Source organism: Falco cherrug, chromosome 9, assembly GCF_023634085.1.
Source record: "Falco cherrug isolate bFalChe1 chromosome 9, bFalChe1.pri, whole genome shotgun sequence".
NCBI classification, from domain to species: Eukaryota; Metazoa; Chordata; class Aves; order Falconiformes; family Falconidae; genus Falco; species Falco cherrug.
In genome coordinates, this window is record NC_073705.1 from 35,920,624 (window position 1) to 35,944,475 (window position 23,852).

General features: G+C 39.4%; 1 protein-coding gene across 7 annotated transcripts in view; it reads right to left on the reverse strand.

The window, feature by feature from the left end:
- Positions 1–23,852, reverse strand: part of PCDH15 (protocadherin related 15) — a 443,471-nt gene that overhangs the window by 352,742 nt on the left and 66,877 nt on the right. For all 7 annotated transcript variants that reach the window (XM_055720578.1, XM_055720583.1, XM_055720580.1 and 4 more), the window contains exon 2: positions 20,844–20,962. In XM_055720578.1, coding sequence (XP_055576553.1) covers positions 20,844–20,934 — 91 coding nt within the window. In that variant the 5' untranslated portion in view covers positions 20,935–20,962. The remainder of the gene's footprint in view (positions 1–20,843; positions 20,963–23,852) is intronic.

Genomic DNA, 23,852 nt, shown 5'->3' on the forward strand with positions numbered 1-23,852 from the left:
TCCCCTGAACAGGTTCCTTTATGCCAGTCCCAGACTCTTTGTACACAAGACAGGGAAAACATTAGTTTGTCTTCCACAGAACTGTTTGAGATTAGCCAAAACAAAAGAAAGCAGCATTAAGCATAAGTTTAAGATTAAGTTTAAATAAATAATAAAAAAAAACCCCTACATTAATTTTTGCTATATACAGACAGGGAAATTTTCTTTTTTTAAAGCAAATCTAAAATCTTAGAATTTTACATTACAATATTTGAATACCACTGAATGATATTCTTGAGACTATGATTTCACCAACTTTCTTTAAAAAGCAGCACTTTATAAAGTAGACTACAAAAAAGTTATATTGACATGAAACCTCAACCTGCCTTTGGATTTTTAAGATTATAAACCCTCCATCCCCTCCTTTCAACATCAGCAATATCCACACGTTCTTAAGCAAAAAAGAAGAGTCAAGTTGTCAGTCTTTTGGTGGTAGAACAAGAAGCTGTTTTGCTCTTCTGAATTCGCCTCTCCCATGCTGAGCACTAGGTGCTGTAAATATTTAAACAGTTCAAGAAAATTCCACTTGGTACCAGATGTGCCAAATCTACAGCAGGTAGCAGGTAACACACACCTATCTCCACTGAAAACAGGCTGTGCTAATTAACCCACCAGTCCTAAGGTTGTTTATGTTTCAGGTAATTAACTTGCAATTTCGTGAACATTTACATATTGTGCCTATAAATATCTTTCTCATGACATGGCTAATGAAGCCAATGTTGATCAACATCTTCCTGTAATTTAATCAAGACATCAAGCAGCAATGACAGAAGGCAAGGAAGTTGCTTTGCTGCTTGGTAAAGCAATACCCTGCTGCGCCCTTCACGGAAATGAAGAGAAGCAAGACAACTCCTTGCCTTAAAAGGCACCCTACTCTTTCAGCTCCTTGAGTACTCCCTCAAATGCTGCTAAAATTAGCCAAGCAAAATAGACTTCCACAACTGCATCTTAATTACAAAAGCTCAGTATAAATTTTCTCCCTCTTTCTCTGTTGGCAAATGCAACCCCATTCTGGGAGGACAAGCTGCCACGTCCTACAGTCATGGTATTCCACTGGATTATTTAGCATACACCAGAGTATCCCCTACTCCATCCCTGCTGAAACAACCATCTGCACTACTGAGGGCTGATCTAGATGTTTTCACATTTAAAATACTGATCCTGATAATGTGTCTTAACTAAATGTTGATTTAATTACCATCAAACACCACCTTAAAGCAAGACGGACACTGTGCTATGGTTTTGAAAGCAGAAAGGCGTGGATATTTCAAGACGACATTATATCCACATTAGTGACGAAAAAAAAGCACCAAAAGGGCCAAAACCTGCTTTTTAGGCATATTTCCAAGCAGATACATAGTAGCAGAATCCAGGAAATAGCATAGAATGAACTTGCTACTTGAAATCAGGTTCCTGTGGCTTCATAAAGTTAAATTATTTCGCACTGAGGATGTTGACATATTCACAGACATAAAAATCAATTAGCCAAAGGTCTGGAAAATGCTGCCCCCCCAGACTGGGTGAAAAGGTAGAGCTGTAAGCAGAAAGCAGGCTCCAAAGTCACAGATACAAGGCCCTTCCCCCGACTTCGCCCCCCCCCCCCCCCCAAAAAAAAAAAAACAAAAACCAAAACCAAACAACAAAAATACCAACAAAACCAAAACCCAAACAAAACCTTATCTAAGATATTGCGCAGCTCTTACATGCCACCTGAGTAACATCCATTTGCATGTTCCTCATCCATGAAAAATGCAAAGTAATAAGACTTTACTTCAAAGGATGACACTTTCTGTATCTGTTTAATAAATTATGGTCCAATGGATTCAATAATTGAAGTGTGAACTGCTTTCTGCCCATCATATATCTAGCCTGTGTCTAAACAGCCTGAACCTGAGTTAATTATAAAAACAAGGACTTTAACGTTGGGTAGCTTACAAAGAGTTCTTTGTTTTTCTTCTGGTTAAATGCATACTTTTGATACCTATTTTGTTGAACAAAAAGTGATACAATCTTGATTTTATAATTAAAATTCTTCCCATCTACAATGATAATCATACCCATCCTTATAGGAGTTGGACTTCAGATTCCCACAGTTTATTATTCACATCTTCAGGTAAATTCACAAAACATCTCCCAAATTCTAACCACAATTTGCCTGGAAACAAGCAGTGCAGGGCAAGGGGGAGTACAAAGCTTATGTGCAAAGTCAGTACTTTCTTCAAAATGTATTTCAGAAAAAAAAATTGTGGTGAAAAGCATGAAGGTGTAACTTAAGCCTCTTTTTTGAAGCATCTATTTAATAAGCAAACTACAATCTGAGATGAAAAAGTGTATCTGTGGCATCATATATTACTCCTGCCAGGATTTCCTTACACTTATGTCCAGAAAGCTTGGGTCCCGCTAACTCAAAAACAGTGTGCTAAATGCAAAATAGTTACAGCCTTTGTTTCTCTTTGAACCAGTTTAAGCTTTATTTTAGTAAATTTAAGGTTTTTAGGTATCTCCCCTGTAAAGCAACTATGTGAGCAAAGAAGCATGTGATTACAAGACATATGTAGACAAAGGACTATATGACTCAGCACCCTTCAGCAGACGGTGGTTGCTAGCACCCATCTGGAAAAGGCTCCCAAAACATGCCAAGCACCCATAAAACATAGTGTTAGAGCCAAGCAAAGCAGCTGATGCTGGTGCGTGGGCTCTCCAAGCTCTGAACACTGAAAGATTCTTTCCAGAAATTTACATACTTTAGACAGGATGATTATTTATTTTTTTCTTCTGTTTTTTTAAGAACACTTGAAAATTAAGTCCAACCATGGTACATCTGCTACCTGAAATCTTTATTATAAAACAACAGACAAATTGCAAGAAGAGAGTATTTCTGCTACATTGAAGACATTTAATATCCCTTCCACTATGACTCCAAACCCTCAAAATACGTCCTTCTCAATTTTTACTTACTTAAAAAACAGTTTCAAAAATAAATACCTTATACAACATACTGATTACCATCAAAACCTCTCTCTCTTACTAATCTCTGGGAGAACTGAAGACATGGAAAACATACCTTTTCCAAAAAACAGACAGAGCAGTGGTACCTCTGTGCTTCCCAAGATACCAAATAGCAAAGAAATATCATAAAACCCACTAATGAATCAACTACTCCTGATGCTAATAATGAGTATAGGTAAATTAACATAAATTCCAAGTTCAGCTTCTTACTGCAAAGACTATCAAAATTTCAAAAAAAGAAGAGGATATTTGATGGCAGAAATAAAGATTGATCATCTGCTCTTGGAAAAATACAGCTCTCCTCAATGTTTCGGCTCCTATGAAAAACTAGAAGTGCCAAAGGAATGTCAGCTTCTACCCATCAAGTGATCCTTCTTTCCCCTCCAAATACATACGTACACACAAACTTCTCAAAACAGCATTTGACTAGAAAGGACAAATATTAGTAGGAATTTATTAGTACTTAGAATATGTTTTTTTTCTTAAAATACAAAAATGTAGTAATAATTTGGACCCACAGGCTACGTAGAGGCCATCAGCAGGAAGACAGAAGTGATGCCTCCAAGCCAGAGGCAGTTTCATCTTTAAGTTGGAAATGCAAGGGAGCTTTCAAATTTCTCCTGTAAGGTTCCCACCTATGAGATATCTTTGAAAATAATCCTGCAGATGACACAGAAATTGCACAGGTATTTCTGTAGGTTTAAAATGCATTCTTAGCATTCACTAGTGCACCAAAAACTATTCCCCTACTAATCCCATTCAACCCTATTTTTTTATCTAGCACACAGTCACTGATAAAGTAGCACACCTGACAGAGAAATACTCAGCTTCTACTCTATATCCAGGCTGACTGTAATTGAGAGGTTGATTAATTTTGTATTAGCCAGATGCACAACCGAAAATAAATCCCAAGCCATTGATTACACTGCAAGAGCAAGAAGATAAGGTATTTTCTTTTCATACCTCTAGTACTTAATTATATAAAGGTTCTACCAACAAAGACTGTAAAGAAAGAGCTAAGCACAGCAATGGGACTTTTTTATTATCATTTTCTATGTATGACTGTTTATGCCCTTTGAGTATACAATGATTTTTTTTTAATTTATTTATTTATTTTTTTTTAGGGGGGGAGGTACAATCCTCATTCTTTACAAGTTTATTTTTGGGCAATGAAGAAAATATTTATCTGAAGCCATTCAATCAATTTATCTTTCCCTGTCAGTATGTTCATAACCATTTTAATTATCAGACAACAACAGGTTCACTGATTATGTGGAGTTGTGTGAAGACCATGCCTGTAAATGTCTGGCTTTATCTGTGGTTTGTATACTGAGCAATTCAAAGACATTTAAAATACAGTAGTCTTCATTACATTTCTTTCAGCACTCCGAATGTTGCTAGCCAAGCAGAGACACTCATCACCTATTAGTCACTACCTCCTTAGCAGAAAAAAACCCAAAACAACAAACCCCTAAAGCTTGAAGACAAAACAAAACAGCCAAGCCCCTGGAGCTGTAAAACCACTAGCCTGTGCCACTATACCCATTGGTGTCATTAACTAAACAGATAAAATTGTAGATATGAGGAGCAATTGACTTGAGCAGCATTTCAGAGGCAAGCTTCTGTGGCTTCCTGATAAGCTTCATTCAATTGCATTGTCTTAATTGCTCATGTGCTAAAGCTCATTAAATGAAAAACAATACTGCTTTACTGCAGGTTGTGCACTTGAGATTTGAAAAATGGACACCACCAGTACACCTTTGAGATACTGCCAGAGAGATTTCAAAGAGCAGTCACAGTCTGCTATATTTTGTGGCTCTAGGAACCTCAATCTCATTGTGAGCTCAGTGACAGAGTACTTCTCGTTTTCCTCCAGATGACTGGTAAACCTTAAAAATCATTCCACTTCTTTCCATCAGAAGTTACCCAAAATTTTATAGTTAAAGTTAACACAGCAGTCCATAGTTTTAAGAGCACCTGAAAACAAAACAAATTCGGGCTTGTCTTTAGCTCTATAGTGTTAATCTGTAACTGATGCAGCCCAGAAGGATGAAATACCACAACTTCAGAGATACACTTTTTCAGTTCTTTTTGGTGAATTCAAGTTTCCCCTTCATTATCTGTTCACCTAGAAATTATTCCACAGCATTTCTGAACAACAACTCAGCAAGATTCCCAAACCACGTTGCTGATGTAGAAGCTGCATGATTTTTGCAGAAGATACTCTGTTCTTGTGCAGACAAGCAAAGAGACAGCAGGGTTTCTTGGTGGTTTTTTTGTTGTGGTTTTTTTTTTTTTTTTTACCCCCATTGAAAGCATACAAATAAGTTGAAGCTAAGGCTTCTAACCCTATCTCTACCAAATAAAAGCATCTTCCTCACGTACTGTATCACCATGCTTAGGAGGAATTGCAGATGCCTCATTTAATTGAACTGGAATCAATTTCCTATCAAGACAAACATACTTTGTGAGTGTCTCGAGAGATGTATCTTATAGAACCTGGCATTTTAGTGAACAAGAAACTGTAAATAAAATCTCTATCAAAGACCATGAAGTAAAATTTTTGACTGATTGTTGTCTGATACTGAAACAAATTTAAGGCTACGAAAATTTGCTACAGTTGCATATGTTATAAAATAGCAGATACAAGGCAGGTTCAAATACAAATGATGTACAAGTGCATTTTTTCTTTGTCCCCCCCAAAACACCTCCAAAACTAAGTAGCAGAAGGCCAACGGGAACAGATAGGTCACAAAACATACGTACACACAAAACACTTCAAACACCTCCTGTCATTTAGAAAACAATACTTACCGAATGAGATGGTACTTATAATATCGAACAACAAACAAACACATTTTTTTCTCCACTTTAGCAACTCCTGTACTGTAGCCAAGCAGCAAAAAGGGTTCAAATAACTATTAAATGCTTCTTAGAAGGAAAACATCACAAATATCTCTCTAGAGCCTCTCACCAAAAAATTCCTTATCTGCATTGATAAATGCTTCCTCAGTTTTGTACTTACCATGAAACACTTCATTAAAAACTTCAAATTGTTAGAAATCTAATGAAGGACAGTACCCAGAATTTTTGAATTAATTTTGCAGTAAAAAGCATTAAAGAAAAAATTGGAAGGAAAAAAACCACAAACCGCCACAACCAAAACCCCCACAAAACAAACCAAAAAAAAAGCACCACTAAAGAAAGGGAAACAAAGTTGACATTTCTTACTTTAGCATGCAGAGTTTCAGATACTTAACAAAATGGACTATCCCAATGACTCAAAAAGCCATTTAGCATCTCTTACTGTAATTTCAAAGCTGAACTCTGGAGAAATAATAACACAAGCTTGAAGATACTGTTCTCAACTTTACACATCTAAAACCTCTGTGATAAAACACCAGATACCATGGAATTACAGGTAATAATAGTGGTACAAATCTTGTTCTAAATTCTAAAGTAATTATCCTAACGAACATCAGCTACAGGGAACTACTCCCCCATCTTCTGAGAGGTGAGAGTTGTTTCATTTTAAAGTATCCATTTCTCTGCACTGACTACTGAGTGCTGACAACACAGAGGCATGAACCACTGACATCACACAACTACTGGTGCTGAGTGAGAACATCCTGTTTACAGAACAGACTGACACTTCAAGCAAGATTTCTTTGGAGCTCCCCAATTTACAGTCAGATGTCCTATTGTTCATCACTATTATTATTGCCAAATAAACAGAGGAAATATTTACAGAAATTTTCAAAAGGTATCATTTAATGCAACTTCATCCAATATTAGCCATTTATCAGAGATCACATTAAGTTTTATGATTCACATGGCAGAATCACAACCATTTCATGAAAAAAAGAAGCCTGATTAGTCAGGAAATTTGCAAAGTGAGTAAAACCTATTGCTTCTATGTAAGAAGATGGGAGAGAATAATATAATCACCATAAACTCAGAATAAAAGACGAACTACTCCATCACACAGTATCATTATCAGCTATACTATGTCAGTCCACTCTGTTTTCTTTGATTATTTTCTTCTGAGATTTTTTCAAAATTTACTATGGTTTTTAACTACATTTTATTTTTGTTCTTTGTTATCCATCTTGGAACAAAAAAAAAAAAAAAAGCCCATCTGTTTCTCAAGAAACACGATCAGTGCATTGGCAAACTGGTCACAAAAAAGTTTCCAGCAATACCAATGTAACATCAGGCAACAACAGATGCCTTGTTTTAAGCTTGGACCATCCAGAGGTTAAAATTTAATATTTAAACGAGAGAGGCCCCTAGCTGCTTACAACTGTGTGTTCCTCTTTAGAACCCAAAACCCAAGTCTGTTCAAACAACTCTGTTTAGAAATTAGTGGTGAAATTAGTCTCATGCAAGACTTGCACAGGTCAAATAATTAACTGCTGTGCTATTATACATCCTTAAAGTCAGGGAACCGCTTGGCAGTAAAAGAATTATATGTAGTTGCTCAAACCAATGATGCTCCAAAACAAGATGATACCACTAACAGAAAACCTTTCTTGTCAGTATAATTGAGTAAACAGAAACAGCTCATTCTAGCAAATGAAGAGGAAAAATAATTATTTTGGCAATAACTTGTTTTTCTCAACAGAGAACACCACAGAGCAGGATCTGACCTATTATAAGGTAAATTAATTAAGATAAATCAATCAAGTATTTAATGTTGCATCAATATTGCATGCAAAATAATCAGTAGTGTAAAAATAAGAAGCTAAACCTATTATATTACAGTACAGGATCAAGCAAAGTAAACAATGTCAGTAAACTATTTACTGCTCTGCAGGAATATGTTTTAAAATGCCTAACAGTTTGCAATAGTTTGACTAGAAACCCATTTAGATGTTTCTAAAATGAAAAACGATAATGTTTATCACTACTGAAATACCATGGTAAGGTAAATACACTCAAGCTCATACTACAACACCCATCCTTCCGTGAAAATCAGTTTTCTAGGGTAATCCGGATTAGATCTGTTCAGCCTTCAATTGCAGAGAAATCCCATTTATCTATAAATACAATTTGAAAACACAATTTCTCTCTCTTGCTTCATTTTTCACCTCAGCCCTTCAGTTTGCAATCAAGCTTAACTAGATGCATCATGATAATTTGACATTATTTAAATGTTTGATTTCTGCTCATTGTAGCCTACATATTCCTCTCTGCACCAATTTAAGGCTTGCCATGCCTCGATAGACTGTCTAATAAATACTGCAGTAAAGAACAGACTTTTTCTTACTATTTTTTTAAAATAGTAAGAAATTAAATAGTAACTCAATAAGACCATTGGAGTTGCTTTGGTTTTTTTAAACTCTAACTATTGTTTTCTTCTATTTAATCAAAAGTTCTTTCACCATCTAAAAAAAAAATAATCCTTATATTTCAACATAGATTCCCTAGAAGATGAGAGAGGGACTATCTGCCTGGGAGGAAACCCAGCAATCCCATCTGTGTATAAGGGCAAAAGTCTTCAAAACAAAAATCTTTCCAAGTCTGTTCCACTTGCTCTATTAAGTTCCCATTAAGTATTAACATCATAGCTGGCACTTATTCATCCGACACTACAGGTCACAGTTACCAACTATAGTTACTTTAAAAACTACAGTTATGTTTGTGGAAAAGGTGGGGAGGGTGTTTGGCCTACGATGTTTTTTGGTGGTTGTTTTTGGTTTTAGATTCAAAACACCAGACATTTTGTCACCACACTCATTATTCCCTATAAATCCCTAGCAATTTTTTGAGTTTACATGAGCTTTAGTCAAGAAAAACACTGTCTATATTTAATGATAGACAACAGCTGAACAGTAATGATCCCCTAATCTGAAAATGATTACTGTAAAACGAATGCATTAAAACGAGCTGTGAGAGCTCATTCTTTACAATTATTGCCCAAACACATGACTCTGCTCCCACTATACACACTACAGCAGAGATTCTGTTGTCTGGTGCATGAACTCAGACCCTGCAGTTCAGACCCTCTGGAAGCACTGAAAGACCCAAACCCCTGTTTAAAGACTTCCTAACTAAGAATCCATAGTTGAAAAGAAATCAACAAGAAAGTTAAGATGTCCTCTGGAAAAAGATTTCACGCTATATTTTTTGGAACAACTTAGTTACAGTAGTACTGATCTTTTTCTACACTAATTACTTAAAACTTCATATTTATTGCTACTGTAATTAACAGTGTCCTTGCCACAACCCACTGTTCAATCACATCTTTGCCACATAATAAAAAAACAGGCTCATTATTGATGTAGTTAAGAATGCCACTCCCAATATATAAACTAATTGAACTGAAGCACAACTGGGCATTTGAAGTGATTCAAAACCAAATCTGTAACTCGTAATGCACAGAACGTGTGTTCTACAGGACAGAGCTATGAGTCAGTTTCTCTTATGTGAAAATCAAATCTCTCTTGGCTTAAAGGAATTAGTTTCAATGGAAGTGGTAAATCTGGACATGAGATGGAGATCATAAACAAATACAGTATTCTAGTAAACCTGACTTGCTTGCTTTAATTCTATGTCAAAACACTGACTAATCTGTGAAATAAAGTTACACAGATATATCTCTCCACTCAAGACTTCCATACGTTACTATTAAAGCACAAGAATGACCAGTACAGGGGTTAGCTTTGCTCAACAGGTATGCTCTATGGCCATAAACCAACACATGAACGCACAAACACAACTGTTGCTGATTCTCTGGAGCTCAGTCCAGTATCACTGGAGCTACAGTTTACTCTATGAAAGTCCCAAAGTCCAAGCCACTCTTACAGAGGGGACACAAGCTGTGACAGCGCACTTTCACAAGGGTTTCTGCTTTCCCTGCACCAGGCCTTCCCTTTTCAGACATGGACTACACCTTAAGAAAGGGCACCTGTCCCTTGGAGGAAAAGCACTAGCTCAATAGTCACAGCTTTCCCACACCAAGGGATGGCTCAGGTCAGTCAGGTCCTAGGTGACTCAAAGAACATCAATGTCTGCAACCATATAATCCAGGCAATACCACACACAACACCTCATGTGCCAAAAAATAAGGCTGAGCAGAAAGAACTTGGTAGGTCAGTGCCTAGAAGAGCCTCATTCCTAGCTAGATCCCACAGTCTGGTTGTTCCAAGTATCTTGGGATCTGGGATTTGTCACCTCCCAACAACAACAAGTGTCTTCCTGCCTCATCCATCCCAGCACCCTCACAGGGAGCACGCAGAGTACTCAGTCACTTCTTCCAGGAGACCAAGGGCTGAAAACTGTTAATTAAGATGAACCCTTGTTTCCAGTGCCCATATTTCATGAATTTAACTTGCCTCTTGCCAAAGGGAAACTGATCTTCTGCAGACTCAGAGCACTGCTAGTGGCACTTCCAGATGTCCCATCAGTCACACTTTGAAGAACTAAACCCTGCAGAGGAACTAATGGTAGCACAAAAACAACAAAGAAATCAAGGACAGCTCTTTTCCTTTTAGGATCATTGCAGAGCCAAGTGCCAGAGGTCCCAACCAAAAGCATCAAGTTTCCATAAAACAAACAAATTAATTCTGTTCTGAAGAACAGAGGCTTTCCCAGGCAGCCCTTAGGCAAGCACCTGTTTGTGTTTCTCTTCTTTTACTGGATATGTACAGTGTAGGGATCAGGGAATGATAAATGAGCTACATGTAATCAAATATGCATTTTCCCAAGTTAATTTCCTGGCCAACAGTAATATAACAAGATCTGAAACTATTTTATTTTTAAAGTAGTCTCTTAAAGTGATTTGTAAGGCCTTTTAGTTATTCAATTTCTGTAACTTTAAGACTCTGTTAGGCTGAATAAAAGACAGTAACTAAAGAAAGAACTGTTGAAAGAGCTTAATGGCCGAACAATCCTGGTGGCAGAAGTGAACTGTACCATTGCCTTTTTCACAGGAAAACCCTTACTTAAAAAACAATCTCCCACTCAGAGTAAAGATAAAGACTATTTAAACAGCTATTCCTTATATCCCAATTTAAAAATATCTACTTAACCCTTATGAAATGAAATACATTCTTGGGTAAGTAAACCTTCTGATTAGTCTGAATTTTATTTCATTTCAGATGCTAGCATTAACTTAATGGATTAATTTAATTAACTAGATGGACTTAATCTCAAGTAGTTCAACACCACCTAAGTGTTGAAGCTGGCAAGAAATGTGTTTCTTCCTGCCTGGCCCACACAACCTGCAAAGTCTGAATTTCAGTTTAAGAATGCAGCAAGGATACAGGTTTACATTATGCCTAACTTGGAAGCCGCTGTTAAACCCTTCTACCAGACTTGGTATCCCCCTGCCCTGCTGCAGATGTAGCAGTTCTGCAGCCATAGGGTGAGTCAGCTCAGTTTACTGAGCCAGTGGAAAAGAAACCCAGCAAGATCTACTTGTTCATGTAGTAGTTTGGTTTTGGAGGTTTTTTTCAATATGCAGTCAGGAGTAAGCATTTCTGTTCTTTTGGTACGAAGTTAAAAAAACTTAATGTTGATCTAAATGAGGCCTGACTTTAGTCTACTTTAAAACCAGCCATCTGCACGCGCCCTTCTCTCAGTGGTAGTAAAGAAAAACAGTATCAGCGTGGTACAGTACAGGATTATCCTCAAGCAGCTCCTTTAGTGCAGCCAGGCAGATGGTCAGGCTCACTTGGCTATCTGCTACCTCAGGTAGCTTCCCACAGCACCAGCTTTGCATCCAAAGTCAGAGAAGAATTACATGCTTACTGCTCAGCACAGCCCTAGTTCATATACCATGATGTCAGTTTTGATACCTAGCAATCACATTTTGCCACCAGTTCTCACTGAAGCCAGTTATTTCTGCAACTTCTCCTTACTGTATATTTTATTCCACAGAAGTCTATACTCCCCAACAAAAACAACCCATGTTGATTCAGCCCTTGAAGAGCCTTCATTACCTTCAGGACAAAAATGCGGTGAGAAAATTAACTGCTCAGTTTTGCATCCATACAGAGCCAAATACTCCATGGAACCACCCAGGCACCGCTCCACCAGAGAAGGCCAGGAAAGAATTCTCTTGCTGGGTCTCACCCTACCCTGGTAGGGTGAGATGAGTACACCCATCCAAGCCATGAGCAGCCAGTTTCTCCAGAAGAATGATGTGGGAGACTGTATCAAAGGCTTTACGAAGGTCCAGGTAGACAACATCCACAGCACTTCTCTCATCCACTAGGCAGGTTGTCTTGTAGGAGATCAGGTTCATCAAGCAGGACCTGCTTTTCACAAATTCATGCTGGCTGGGCCTGATCCCCTGGTTGTCCTGCATGTGCCATGTGATGGTGCTCAGGATGACCTGCTCCATAACCTTCCCTGGCACCGAGGTCAGGCTGACAGGCCTGTAACTCCCTGGGATCCCCTTTCTTGCACTTCTTATAATGGGCAGGATCTTCTGGGACCTCCCCAGTTAACCAGGACTGTTGATAAATGATGTACAGCGGCTCGGCGAGCTCCTCTGCCAGATCCCTCAGTACCCTCAGGTGGATCCCATCCAGCCCCATACACTTGTGCACATCTAAGTGGAGCAGCAGGTCACTGACCCTTTCCTCCTGGACTGTGGGGACTTCATTCTGCTCTTCTTCATTCCCGTCTTCCAGCTCAGGGGGCCTATTACCCTGGGTGAAGCTGGCCTTACTATTAAGGGCTGAGGCAAAGAAAGCATTAAGGACCTCAGCCTTTTCCTCGTCCTTTGTGACAATGTTCTCCCACACCATTCAATAAAGGATGCAGATTCTCCTTGGCCCTCCTTTTGTTTCTACTGTATTTGTAAAACCAATTTCTGTTATCTTTTACAGCAGTGGCCAGCCGGAGCTCTAGCTGGGTTTTCACCTATCTAATCTTTGCCCAGCATAAACTCGGAAATTCCTTATAGTTTTCCAGAGGTGCCTGTCCCTTCTTCCACAGGTGGTAAACTCTCCTTTTCTCCCCAAATTGCAGCCAAAGCTCTGTTCAGCCAGGCTGGTCTTCTCCCCTGCCGGCCCATCTTTCTGCACATGGGGACAGTCTGCTCCTGCACCTTTAAGACTTCCCTCTTGAAGAATGCTCAGCCCGCCTGGGCCTCTTGGCCCTTCAGAACTATCTCCCAAAGGACACTGTCATCAAGACTCTTAAACAGGCCAAAGTTGGCCCTCTGGAAGTCCAGGGTAGCAGTTCTGGTGACCTTCCTCCTTACTTCTCTGAGAATTGAAAACTCTGTCATCTCATGATTGCTATGGCTAAGATGTCCTCCATCCATCACATCACCCACCAGTCCTTCCCCGTCTGTTAACGGCAGGTCCAGTGGGGCATCTCCCCTGCCGGCTCACTGCCCAGCTGTGTCAGGAAGTTATCTTCCACACGCTCCAGGAACCTCCTAGGCTGTTTCCTCTCCGCTGTGTTGTATTTCCAGCAGACATTTGTAGGTTGAAGTCCCCCATGAGAACAAGGGCCAGCGATCATGAGACTTCTCCCAGTTGCTGGTGGAATGTTTCATCTGCCTCCTCATCCTGGCTGGGTGGTCTGTAACAGACTCCCACCAGGATACCTGGCTTGTTGGCCCCTCTTCTGATTCTTACCCATAAACACACAACTCTGTCACCATCATTCAGCTCTAGGCAGCTGAAACACTCCCTGACACACAGAGCTACCCCACTGCCTCTCCTTCCTTGCCCATCCCTTCTGAAGAGTTTGTAGCCATCCATCGCAGCACTCCAGTCATGCCAGTCATCCCACCATGTTTCCATGATGGCAGCTATGTCATGACGGCTTCCAGCTCCTCCTGTTTGCTGCCCACGCTTTGGGCACTGGCACAGATGCACTTCAGCTGTGCTATGGATCTCACCTCAAACACTGGTGTGCTGCCCCCAGGCTCATCTCTAACAAGCTTGGTTTTATTCTGTTCCTCCTTCAAATCTAGTTTAAATCTCTCTCAACGAGCCCTGCTAACTCCTGAGCTAGAATCCTTTTCCCCTTTGGGACAGGTGAACCCCACCTGCTGCCAGCAGGCCTGGGGCTGTGTGAAGTGACCCATAATCAAAACGCCCTGAGATTTAGCCAGTGACACCAGGCCAGGAGCCAGGTACTGATCTGTGTGACCTTCCTATTACAGGCTCCATTGTTCCCTGCAACTATCAGGATAGAAGAAAACACTGTTTGTGCTCCGGATCCCTCAGCCAGTCACCCCAAGGCTCTGAGGTATCTCTTGATTGCCCTCAGACTTCTTGTAGTTTGGACTTTGTTATTGCCCACTTGGAAAACCAGATAATCTGAGGGCTGTACCAGACAAGGGACTTTTCTAGCAACACCCCTGACCCAGGCCCCAGTGAGGCAGAAGCTTCCATGTGGGCTGGATCCAGTCAGCATAGCAGGCCCTTTATTCCCTCTCAGAGTGGAGTCACTGATGACAGCCACCTTTTTCTTCCTAGCAGAGATGGCCATGATGTGTGGAGTTGACTGAGTCTCCCTGGGCAGCTCCTCCAACCTGGGTGGGTATTCATCCACACCATCATTTGCCTGGCTCTCAGGTTCCAGAGTGGTGTGCCTGTTGTACAGAGGCACCAGGGAAGGTGAGGTAGGCCAAGAGGGGATTCGCCAGCTCTCCTGAGCAGGGACCTGTTTCCATTCCTCCTGGTCACTTAGAACCCCTCCATCTGCCTAGCGGACAGTAGGTAGAGGAAGTCTCTGCTTCTTGTGATGTGTCCATGTGGTGCATTTTTCTCACTAGATGTGATGCATTTGTCTAATTTGGTAGGGAGTGGCTCCACCAGTCTCTCTCCCTCTCAGACTTCCTGATACACCTTAACCTTTCTACTTCCTCTTTCAGCTCTGCCACCAGGCTGAGCAGTTCACCCACCTGGTCACACCTCACACGGGTATTATCTCAGCTGCCCTCTAACAGCAGTGAGAAGCTCAGGCACTCCCTGCAGCACAAGACCTGGACAGCTGCATGTTTCTGTGGGAGCTCTGTCTGGGTCACCACATGCCTTTCTGATGCTTGCTTTTGGCTGAGTGGAAGCCATAGCTTGTTTTCCTTGGGAAGGGGGAGCAACGACAACTGTTAGAGGTTGCCTCTTTGAGGCATTAGGGGGATAGTTCTCTCCCTCGGCCAACTGCCACACCATGCCCTGGATGATGTGCCATGGCCTGTTTGCCCACTCTGGTACCACAATCCCAGTCACTGCCACTCTGGGGGTTGCATTTGTACATGTCAGGGTTTTGCTGCCTTCACTCCTGGCTCCACACGCACTGAGTCAGAGCTGCCACTCATCAGGGCCTCAACGCTTCCAATTCTGGGGGGAAGCGGGTTGGGGCACCCTCTCTCTTTATCTTTGACCTCAGTTCACAAAAAGCTCCAAGCAGTCTCTTGGTATGATCCTCCACTCTAGAGCACCTCTGCTAGAGTAGCACGCCTCAGAGACTCAAACACATTAAACAGTTCTGAAAATCCTACTAACAGAATCATTGCAGCTTCTGTCAGTGGATCTTCACATTTGCTTTTTGGTTTTACTTTGTTTTCAAACAATGATCAGAATTATTTTTGCCTTTGTTTCATTTTTTAAGAGTAAAGAATAAATTACTTGTATCCTCAAGTTCAAAGCTGTATCCTTCATGATGGGTAATTGCTAAGCATAAATGCTGAAAACTATTAAATTTGTTAATTGTTAAATGATCATTTTTGCTGGATCAGTTTGGTATAGCATGAAAGCGCACAGAAGTAGCTTTTAAATGCATCAGACTTCTCTACCGACCAAAAAATTGCTTCTAAAGCATTTCTTCTAGTCATATACATTGGATTAAAGTAGAAAGAAAAAAAAAAAAAAAAAAAGAAGAAATTGGATCCTGGGTTACCATCTTCCTCACAGCTTCTTTTAGCTTGATAGTTTGCTACTTAATTTAACAGTAGCACTGTAAAGATAACAGATTGTAGCTGGCCTGATTTTACATATTACAAAGATATAACTGACATTTCTACTTTGATTGAAGCTAAAATATGGGGGGAAGGGGGGGCTGTGATAAACAAATAATTTTAGCAGCATTTCTCCTGCTTGGGAAAGAGCCAATTACGGGCAACAGATATGGCAGAACCAGATTTCTTTAACATGAAAAAAAAAAAAAAAAATCACCCATGTACCCACAGTTTTACATTTATTCTGGCATACCACATGACTGAGCAAAACAATAATACAGAGAAACCACTGGAAGGAAACAGTGAATGGGTTGACCAACAGTACATTGAGACTAATGTGATAACAGAAGAATTGGTGTGTGTGTTTTTTAATACAATGGGACTACAGTAGATGTAAACTATTTGCATTTCATCAATAGATTTTACATACTCCCCACAAGAAATTATTAAGCTGGAAAGGATGGATTAGAATAAAAATTTTAAGCACTGCCTGAAGAGAGCTGGCTAAAGTAAGATGACAAGCAGACTTAATTTAGATAGGTACTTTGTTCTGAAAGGTGATAGAGTTCTCTACAAATGAATAGTAACATATGACTAACATTTCAGCTCATTGAAACCTTGGAACAAGAAATGCAGGACACAAATTTATTAGTGGCACAAACAGAAACAAAACTCAAGCACAAACTAGAGATTGCTTTGCACGTCACTTGGACACCACTGACAAAAATATTGTTAAGAAAAAGAAAAAAATTCCTAAAGGCCCATGCTTATCAGTTACAGATGACTATAGAAAAAGACAGAGCTGTACTACATTACAGCACAAATGCCAGCCACCAATGCACAAAATACACCTCACTGAATGAAATAATTCTAACAGAGACAGTAAAGCACAGCTAGCATTGTAAAGAACTGTCAGGATGTTACCTAGACACAAAATACAAATGTCAGCAACCACATTGAAGAGAGAAATGTAGCCGGAAGAAGGACGTAACAGGACTACCGGGATCACGAAGGGAAGAAGAATCTACTTTGCAAGAGCAGCCTGCAGAAACGTGTTTAGTGAGCAAAAAACCAAAAGGGGGAATGACTGCTCTTTAAATATTCCTTTCACTGGAGACTAGAAACACCAGTGATGGAAACATATTACCTGAACTGAAAGATTATGCAGGCACCATCAGCTAGCCATGAATAAATTGTCTCATTTCTATGAGACAATGGCATTAAGTCAAATGAACAAATGAGATTCTGGGGAAGCTTCCTGATAAGTATAGGAAGAAAACAGCCTAACCATTTTCAAGCCAGTCCTTGATAAAGTTTTGAAGGCTACTTTGTAACATCATTAATTGTTCTGGCTGGGAAAGATTTGATGACTCAGGAGGTCAAGCAAAACCACCTGAAATAGAGAAAGTATGAGCTAATGGAGCAAAATGCAGTAGGAAAGGCATGCAACTAAATATGCACAGGTACAACCATGAAAACAGAACATTTGCATGCTAGATGCAAAGAAATAGGCTATAATTTCTGTAATTGATTTTTCCTGTTTCTATTCATGTTTGTTCTGCTCTTAAAGTAACATGCTGTTTTTAAATTGCAATTACTAAAAAGAATTCATCTTTTATATGTTAGATTACAAATCGTGTTACTGCAAATTACAACAACTCTATCAGTCCCAGGCATGCTAAAGTACTTCTCTGCAATGATGTAAGTACAGAACATAGTTCTATATTTAGCAGCAAGAAACATATTTCAAAGTAACTGTTTTTATAAGCATTGCCTCATTAGCTGGGTGGCTAATGTACCCCACCCTGGCTTAAATCAATTTCCACATAATTTTTTCACTATTATAGCATTATGGAATTCCTATGAAGTACGTTCAAAATATTACAAGTACTTTTAGCTAAATTTACCCTTTCTTGAACACGGTGGGGGCAGAGGACAGGGACAGAGAGCAGTTGATTCTCAAGTTTCTATTGGGGTGCTGCATGTTTCTCAAGAAACATCATTTCTGAACTTTTCTCCCCAGTAAAGTAATGAAACTCTCAGATGTATGCATCAAATTTATATTCACTGAAAAGCAAAGCTCCTCTTTCAAAATGTATGGGAGAATATTAAGGCTAAAAACAAGTTTGGGTTCTGTGGTAAACAAAATGGCACGAGCCATGACAAAAAAAGAACCAATCAACCAAACCCTGCCCCCCCCAAAAAAAAACAAAACAAACCCCCCCCCCACAAAACCCCAAAGCACACACACACACACAAAAAAAAAACCAGCCCAAACCCAACCAACCAACAAAACCCAAAACACAACAGGAGTAGTATCATGGTGTAGCCACACTAGCAGGGAGCCTTGTAAACTCATCTGAAACACCCGCTTAGACAAACCCCACAAAATTTCAGGAATCTAGGTTAATGCACTAAAAGAAAGTCTGTAAAACCCCAATACTATCTGAATAGTGTCTCCAAAGTTGTGGATATTTGGAGTAGATATATTACTAAGTTGCCCACCAATCTTAGACTTGACTTCAAAATATTCTGTATTTTCAGGTCTTCTGCTTCCCAGTGACACAAGTGAAAGCTTTACTGCCAAATTTTCATAGAATTATTGCAAGCATTCAATATAAGAATCAAATAAAAAGTCAAAATTGTGCAAGGCAATTAAAAAAACAGAAAGAAATCAAATTAGCGGAGTTTCTGCTGCATTGCTATTTGTCAGTGATGCAATTTTCACCTGCTTCTGTAACTCCTGACACAGAAGTGAAGTTGCACAGACTCTCTCCTCCCGTGTGACTGCATCACACAACAAAAAGTTTTATGAACAACAGATCACTAACTGCAACTACATGTTTCCAAGCCTTTTTAAGTACAGAAAGTGCTACACATTCTCAGTCACACTATCATTAATGAAGGACAGCTTTATATAAAACTGTGGACAAGTATTTTTCCATAAAGGTATGATCAGCATACTTTTTGAGATAGGGACATTAATAAACATGGAAGTTCCTCATGTAAGAAGGGGAACAAAAATTGAAACTTGAGGAATCTGTTTTCCAATTTTGAAATATCAAACTGTCTACTACTATTCTTTCTGGGGCATCTGTGCCGTGAGTTTTGCATACTTCAGCATCGTTCAAGTGTAAATAGAAATCAGTATTCAACTGAAATTCACAACAAACATTATTTTGATGAAAGAGGTTTTTTTGGATGAATGTTACGATATTGCCTGTGTGAGTACAAACAAGATCACAGTAAAAAGTATTGCTTCATATTTTCAGCCTACCACAAGTGCTCTCTTTTCATGGCCCAGAACGGATATAGCCCAGCACAGCCATATCATCCTGGTCCTCTTCCCTTCCTTCAATTTCACTCTAGAGTATGCACTTTCTCCCATGCTAATGAACATGCCACAGGACATCCCACTGTTGTGCAGCCTCTCCTCCCTCAAATCTAGCATTTTTGCTGTTCAAAGACCACTTGACAACCATCACTAAGTCCAAGCTTGCAAAGCATAATGGCCCCACTCCTGCGCTATAATACATGATTAAAAAGCTAGCTAATTGTATCCAAGCATAGATCAAGTATCTGAAATGTGAGCAGCTCCGACATGTCAGTGTCAAGAATGACAGCTGTAATGACAGTGTATAAAACCGGATAAAATTAAATCAGTTTTCTTGTATATTACAGACATCAAACACAATGTAGGGTTGGGCTAGGGGCTGGAAAGGAATAAAAGGACATTTGGAGAACAATTAATAGAGAAATAAAAACATACTTTCTACTAGATACCAAAAATACTAAGCAAAGTTCTAGTAGGATTGAAGACTTCTCATGAAAACAAAACTATTGTACATCATAACTGCCAAAAATAGAGTTTTCCAAAAAAAAAATCCCACTGTAAGAGTATATCATATAAATATGTACTGTTACAGTTTACCTACATAGGAAGTGTGCCACTTATAATGAGCAATTTCATTACAGACATTCTGAAATCATACTCAGTTTTTACTTATCTCCCTTCATTATTCTTAGGAGTATTTAAGAGCAATTCTGTAAAACTCAATTCTTCATTTTTTTTAGAATTGTTCAAAATATTAAATCATAATCAGGTATCTAGGTCTGTAATTCTTTGTTGCTACAGATAAGTGGCAGAACACGTTTCTAGTACTTCTTAAATAAATTCAACAAAGATGCTGTGAGGATGAACACGAGCTACTGGTTCCACATTTCAGTATTTCCCAAGCATTGTTGCTCTAGAACAGGGGTCTTCAAACTACAGCCCGTGGGCCGGATACAACCCCCCAGGGTCCTTAATCCGACCCCTGGTATTTACAGAACACCATCACCACCCCTGCCCCTGCCAGGGGTTGGGGGGAAACCAAGCAGCCACAGATGACTTCCTGCCACTTCATCCATGCACCGGCCCCCTGTTTAGAAAGTTTGAGGACCCCTGCTCTAGAAGACCCTCACTGTGGATCTTTTCTCAAGTTTTTGGTCAAATATGCATACAGCCCATTAACAGCTCTCTCTCAAACACCTGTTCCGTGTGCTGTAACTGTCAATTGACAAATAAAACAAGGTAAAGTATTTGTTCAATGAGTAAGAAGAAACAAATTTTAATGCTAGAGTCCAATATTAATTAATCATAACTTAAGATTTTATCTTGTCTGGTTAATCAACAGCTTTGTATAATATAATCAGCAGCAGATGCTTAAAATCATGAGACATACTTGGTAGGAAAGAGAGGTTTAGGTATCTAACTACTTTTTCAAGTAATAATTCCGGGGGGCAGGGGGAGGGGAGCAAAATTGAAATGGAGTCACAGAATCATCCCACCCTTCCCACAGCTATGCCCCCACAGCAAGCACCTTACCTTCATCATTCTGGGCCAAACAACCTCCTAAGATAGTAGCAACTGCAATCCCTACAGCTAAACATTTCCAGAGACAAAACCGCTGTAACATTTTTTGTCAAACTTCACTCAAGGCAGACCTGAAAAAGAAAGATTTGATACACACATTAGTCAACCAACCTACACAAAGATGAGTAATAACAAACTATTTCACAGGTCACTACATGGGGTTTAAATAGTCTACAAGTCTACAACATTGTTTCTGTTAAAACAAGGAAGGTTAATCCCATTAGCATCAATACATCCATACGCACTCATTAACTCGATAACCATGTTTGCATAAGCCTCCAAGTAAAGAAAATGCAAGTTGCTTGCTTAAATTTGACCTCATTTCCCTAGTTTCCATACAATTAAGTATTCATTTTATCCTTCCTGCTTTAGCCTTATGCTTTAAAGCACTTTGGAGAAGTAACCGTATCAGAGATATTCTGCTTTTAAAACTAGCATTCAACTGCAGATGTTAGGAGGGACCCAGTATTCAAAAACATCCCACAGCAGAACCTCTCCCAGGAAAAACATGAGCAAACCCCAGAGATGGCCTTCTTTTAATGAGAATTAAATGAATTAGTTCATGCCCAGTAAAAGGGGTAAAACTAAAAAGAAAACCCATATGTACCAAAAAACCCACACCCACCCATACCACAAAACCAACAGGAGAACAAACTGGCCAAGACAGATCTGTCTGAACTCTGGGAGTATACTTAGAGTAACACTAGACAGTTTTACAGCTCCAATAAAGAGAATTAGCATATTTCGGTAGCCCAGAACTGAATTACTTAAAAACATTCCTTTTGCATTTAAAAACTGTGACAAATGCAATGGACTTCCTAGCAACAGAAGCGTGAAATGGAGAAAGACTTACAGCAGTATAAAAACAAGTTATTGTATAAAAATGGTTTAAGCGCTGTCTATTTTCCCAAGCAAAGCACTTGACTCTGATTTTCATTGCCATTTTCTGCTTATAACTTTCTATTGTGGTTACAGAACTGCTGTGTTTCATTTTAAGTCAAACAGACTATTAGCCCCCCCTTAACAGCCTCAGCATTAACAGCATCTGATCCTCTGTCAGCAAGATATTATTGAAGATGTGCTATCATCTTCCTTCCACAAACCAAGCTTATAGAAAGCACAAATGTATGGACAGAATCTAATTCACACAACACAGAAAAAAAACCCCACATCTACTTAGGGCATAAAACATCCTGTTAGATCACTCTCAAGAGTTATCTGAGCCACAAAGAAGCAGGGCTGCTACTAACAGAAATAGGTGATAGTTTAAGTACCAGACAAGCCAAGAATTTCTCCAAGATCTTAATTTATTCCAAACCATATCATTTTACAAAATATTTTGGTTAATATCAAGGAAACAGTGCTAGAATATAAACTGTTCCAAAAAAAACCCCAAACCCAAACCCAACAACCAAACCAACACAAGTATGTATCATGGATTTTGGAGGAAAAACTTGAGTTTTTTCAAATGGATAAGGAAAGCAAGCAGTGAAATTTAATAAGCCAGATTGATTGTACCACATTTACTTAAATATTTAAAGTTCCTAGGTGGCTGACACTGTATATATTAAGCCTGCTTCTTCAGGCTGGGTGGAATCAATGAGGCTCCCTTACACAGCAAGCAGAGCTCTTTTTTTCTTTGCAAAGACATTGATCACAGTTGACTTTATGCCTTCCAGTGGATTTCCAACACTGACATTTGCTAGTCCAAACAATGCTGTAAAAATAAAGGGGAGCAGCAAAAACCATTTAAAATCCTACATGACACACAGGGCTCCACTTCGCATTTGAGGGTTAAAAGATGGAGAGAGGCTTTCCAATCTCCATGTTCATTCAAGTAGGACTCTTCCCACCCTGTTCAGCAGTAGTAGATCACTTTAGGCAGCTAACTGCAACAGGCAGCAATTTCAGGAAGAAATTTAATATTATACTTCAAACAAGGAGGCAGCCTGTGTCTAATTGAAGCAGCAGTACAGATCTCATGGGACTGTTCATTTTCATTTCACCTAGAGAAATGTCAGTCTTGACAAAACACCTCAAGGTTACAGGAATTAATGAATTCAAGCCATGCAATAGTTATCTATGAACCATACAAAAGCACACACCTTCCTCCTCTCTCCTCCTCTTCCACTGGCACTTCTACAACAGTTTCTGCCCCTAACTCCAGCAGAGACAGCTCAAATGAGAATTTCAGACTGTTCCTAAAGGGTCTGTCACTCTTATACATGTAAGGAGAGCAGAACTGTTATCAAAAATCTCACTATCCATAATTAAAAAAACAACTAACAAACAAAACCTAACAACTATTTAAAAGCTTGCTACATAGCTATGAAAAAGTAAGCTGCAAGCTCATCAGGTATGTTACCTGTAGAGAAAAGGAGCAGCTAGTTCTTTCTTGAGCAACAACAACAACAAAAAAAAATCCCTTCCCTGAGGAACCCATTCAGGAAGTTTGCTGATGTTACTCAAAAGTGCCTTTTCCCTCTCTTTCACTTACCAAAATTCTCATTTGATAACTGTCCCCTGATTTTCCACTTAGTCAAATCAGAAGTCACTCTGGATTTTGCAATGGCACCTTCAAAGAACAGAAATATTTTCCACTGTAATATATTCTAGTTGACTACTTTTAAAGGCTGAGTGTCTCCACATTACCCAAATGGATTCAAATTAATCCAACATCATCATTACTCTTCTGGGAACTTTTGAGGATGTGAAATTCCCAATATTTCACCATTTTTTCCTCCCACATTGAGAGGTGATCTTAAAAGATCTGGACTCCGTCAACTTTTCAGCTTAAGCAGCCAGTGTTACTACATCAGGTGGCATTTGCTGTCACATTCTTCCAATCTTTTGCACCTCGAAAAACAGAAATAAGTGGTTCAGGAGACTCTCTTAGTTTCTTCAGGTCAGTCTAAGAAAAATCACATCCATATGCAGATTACTTATGAGACCTAGAAAGAA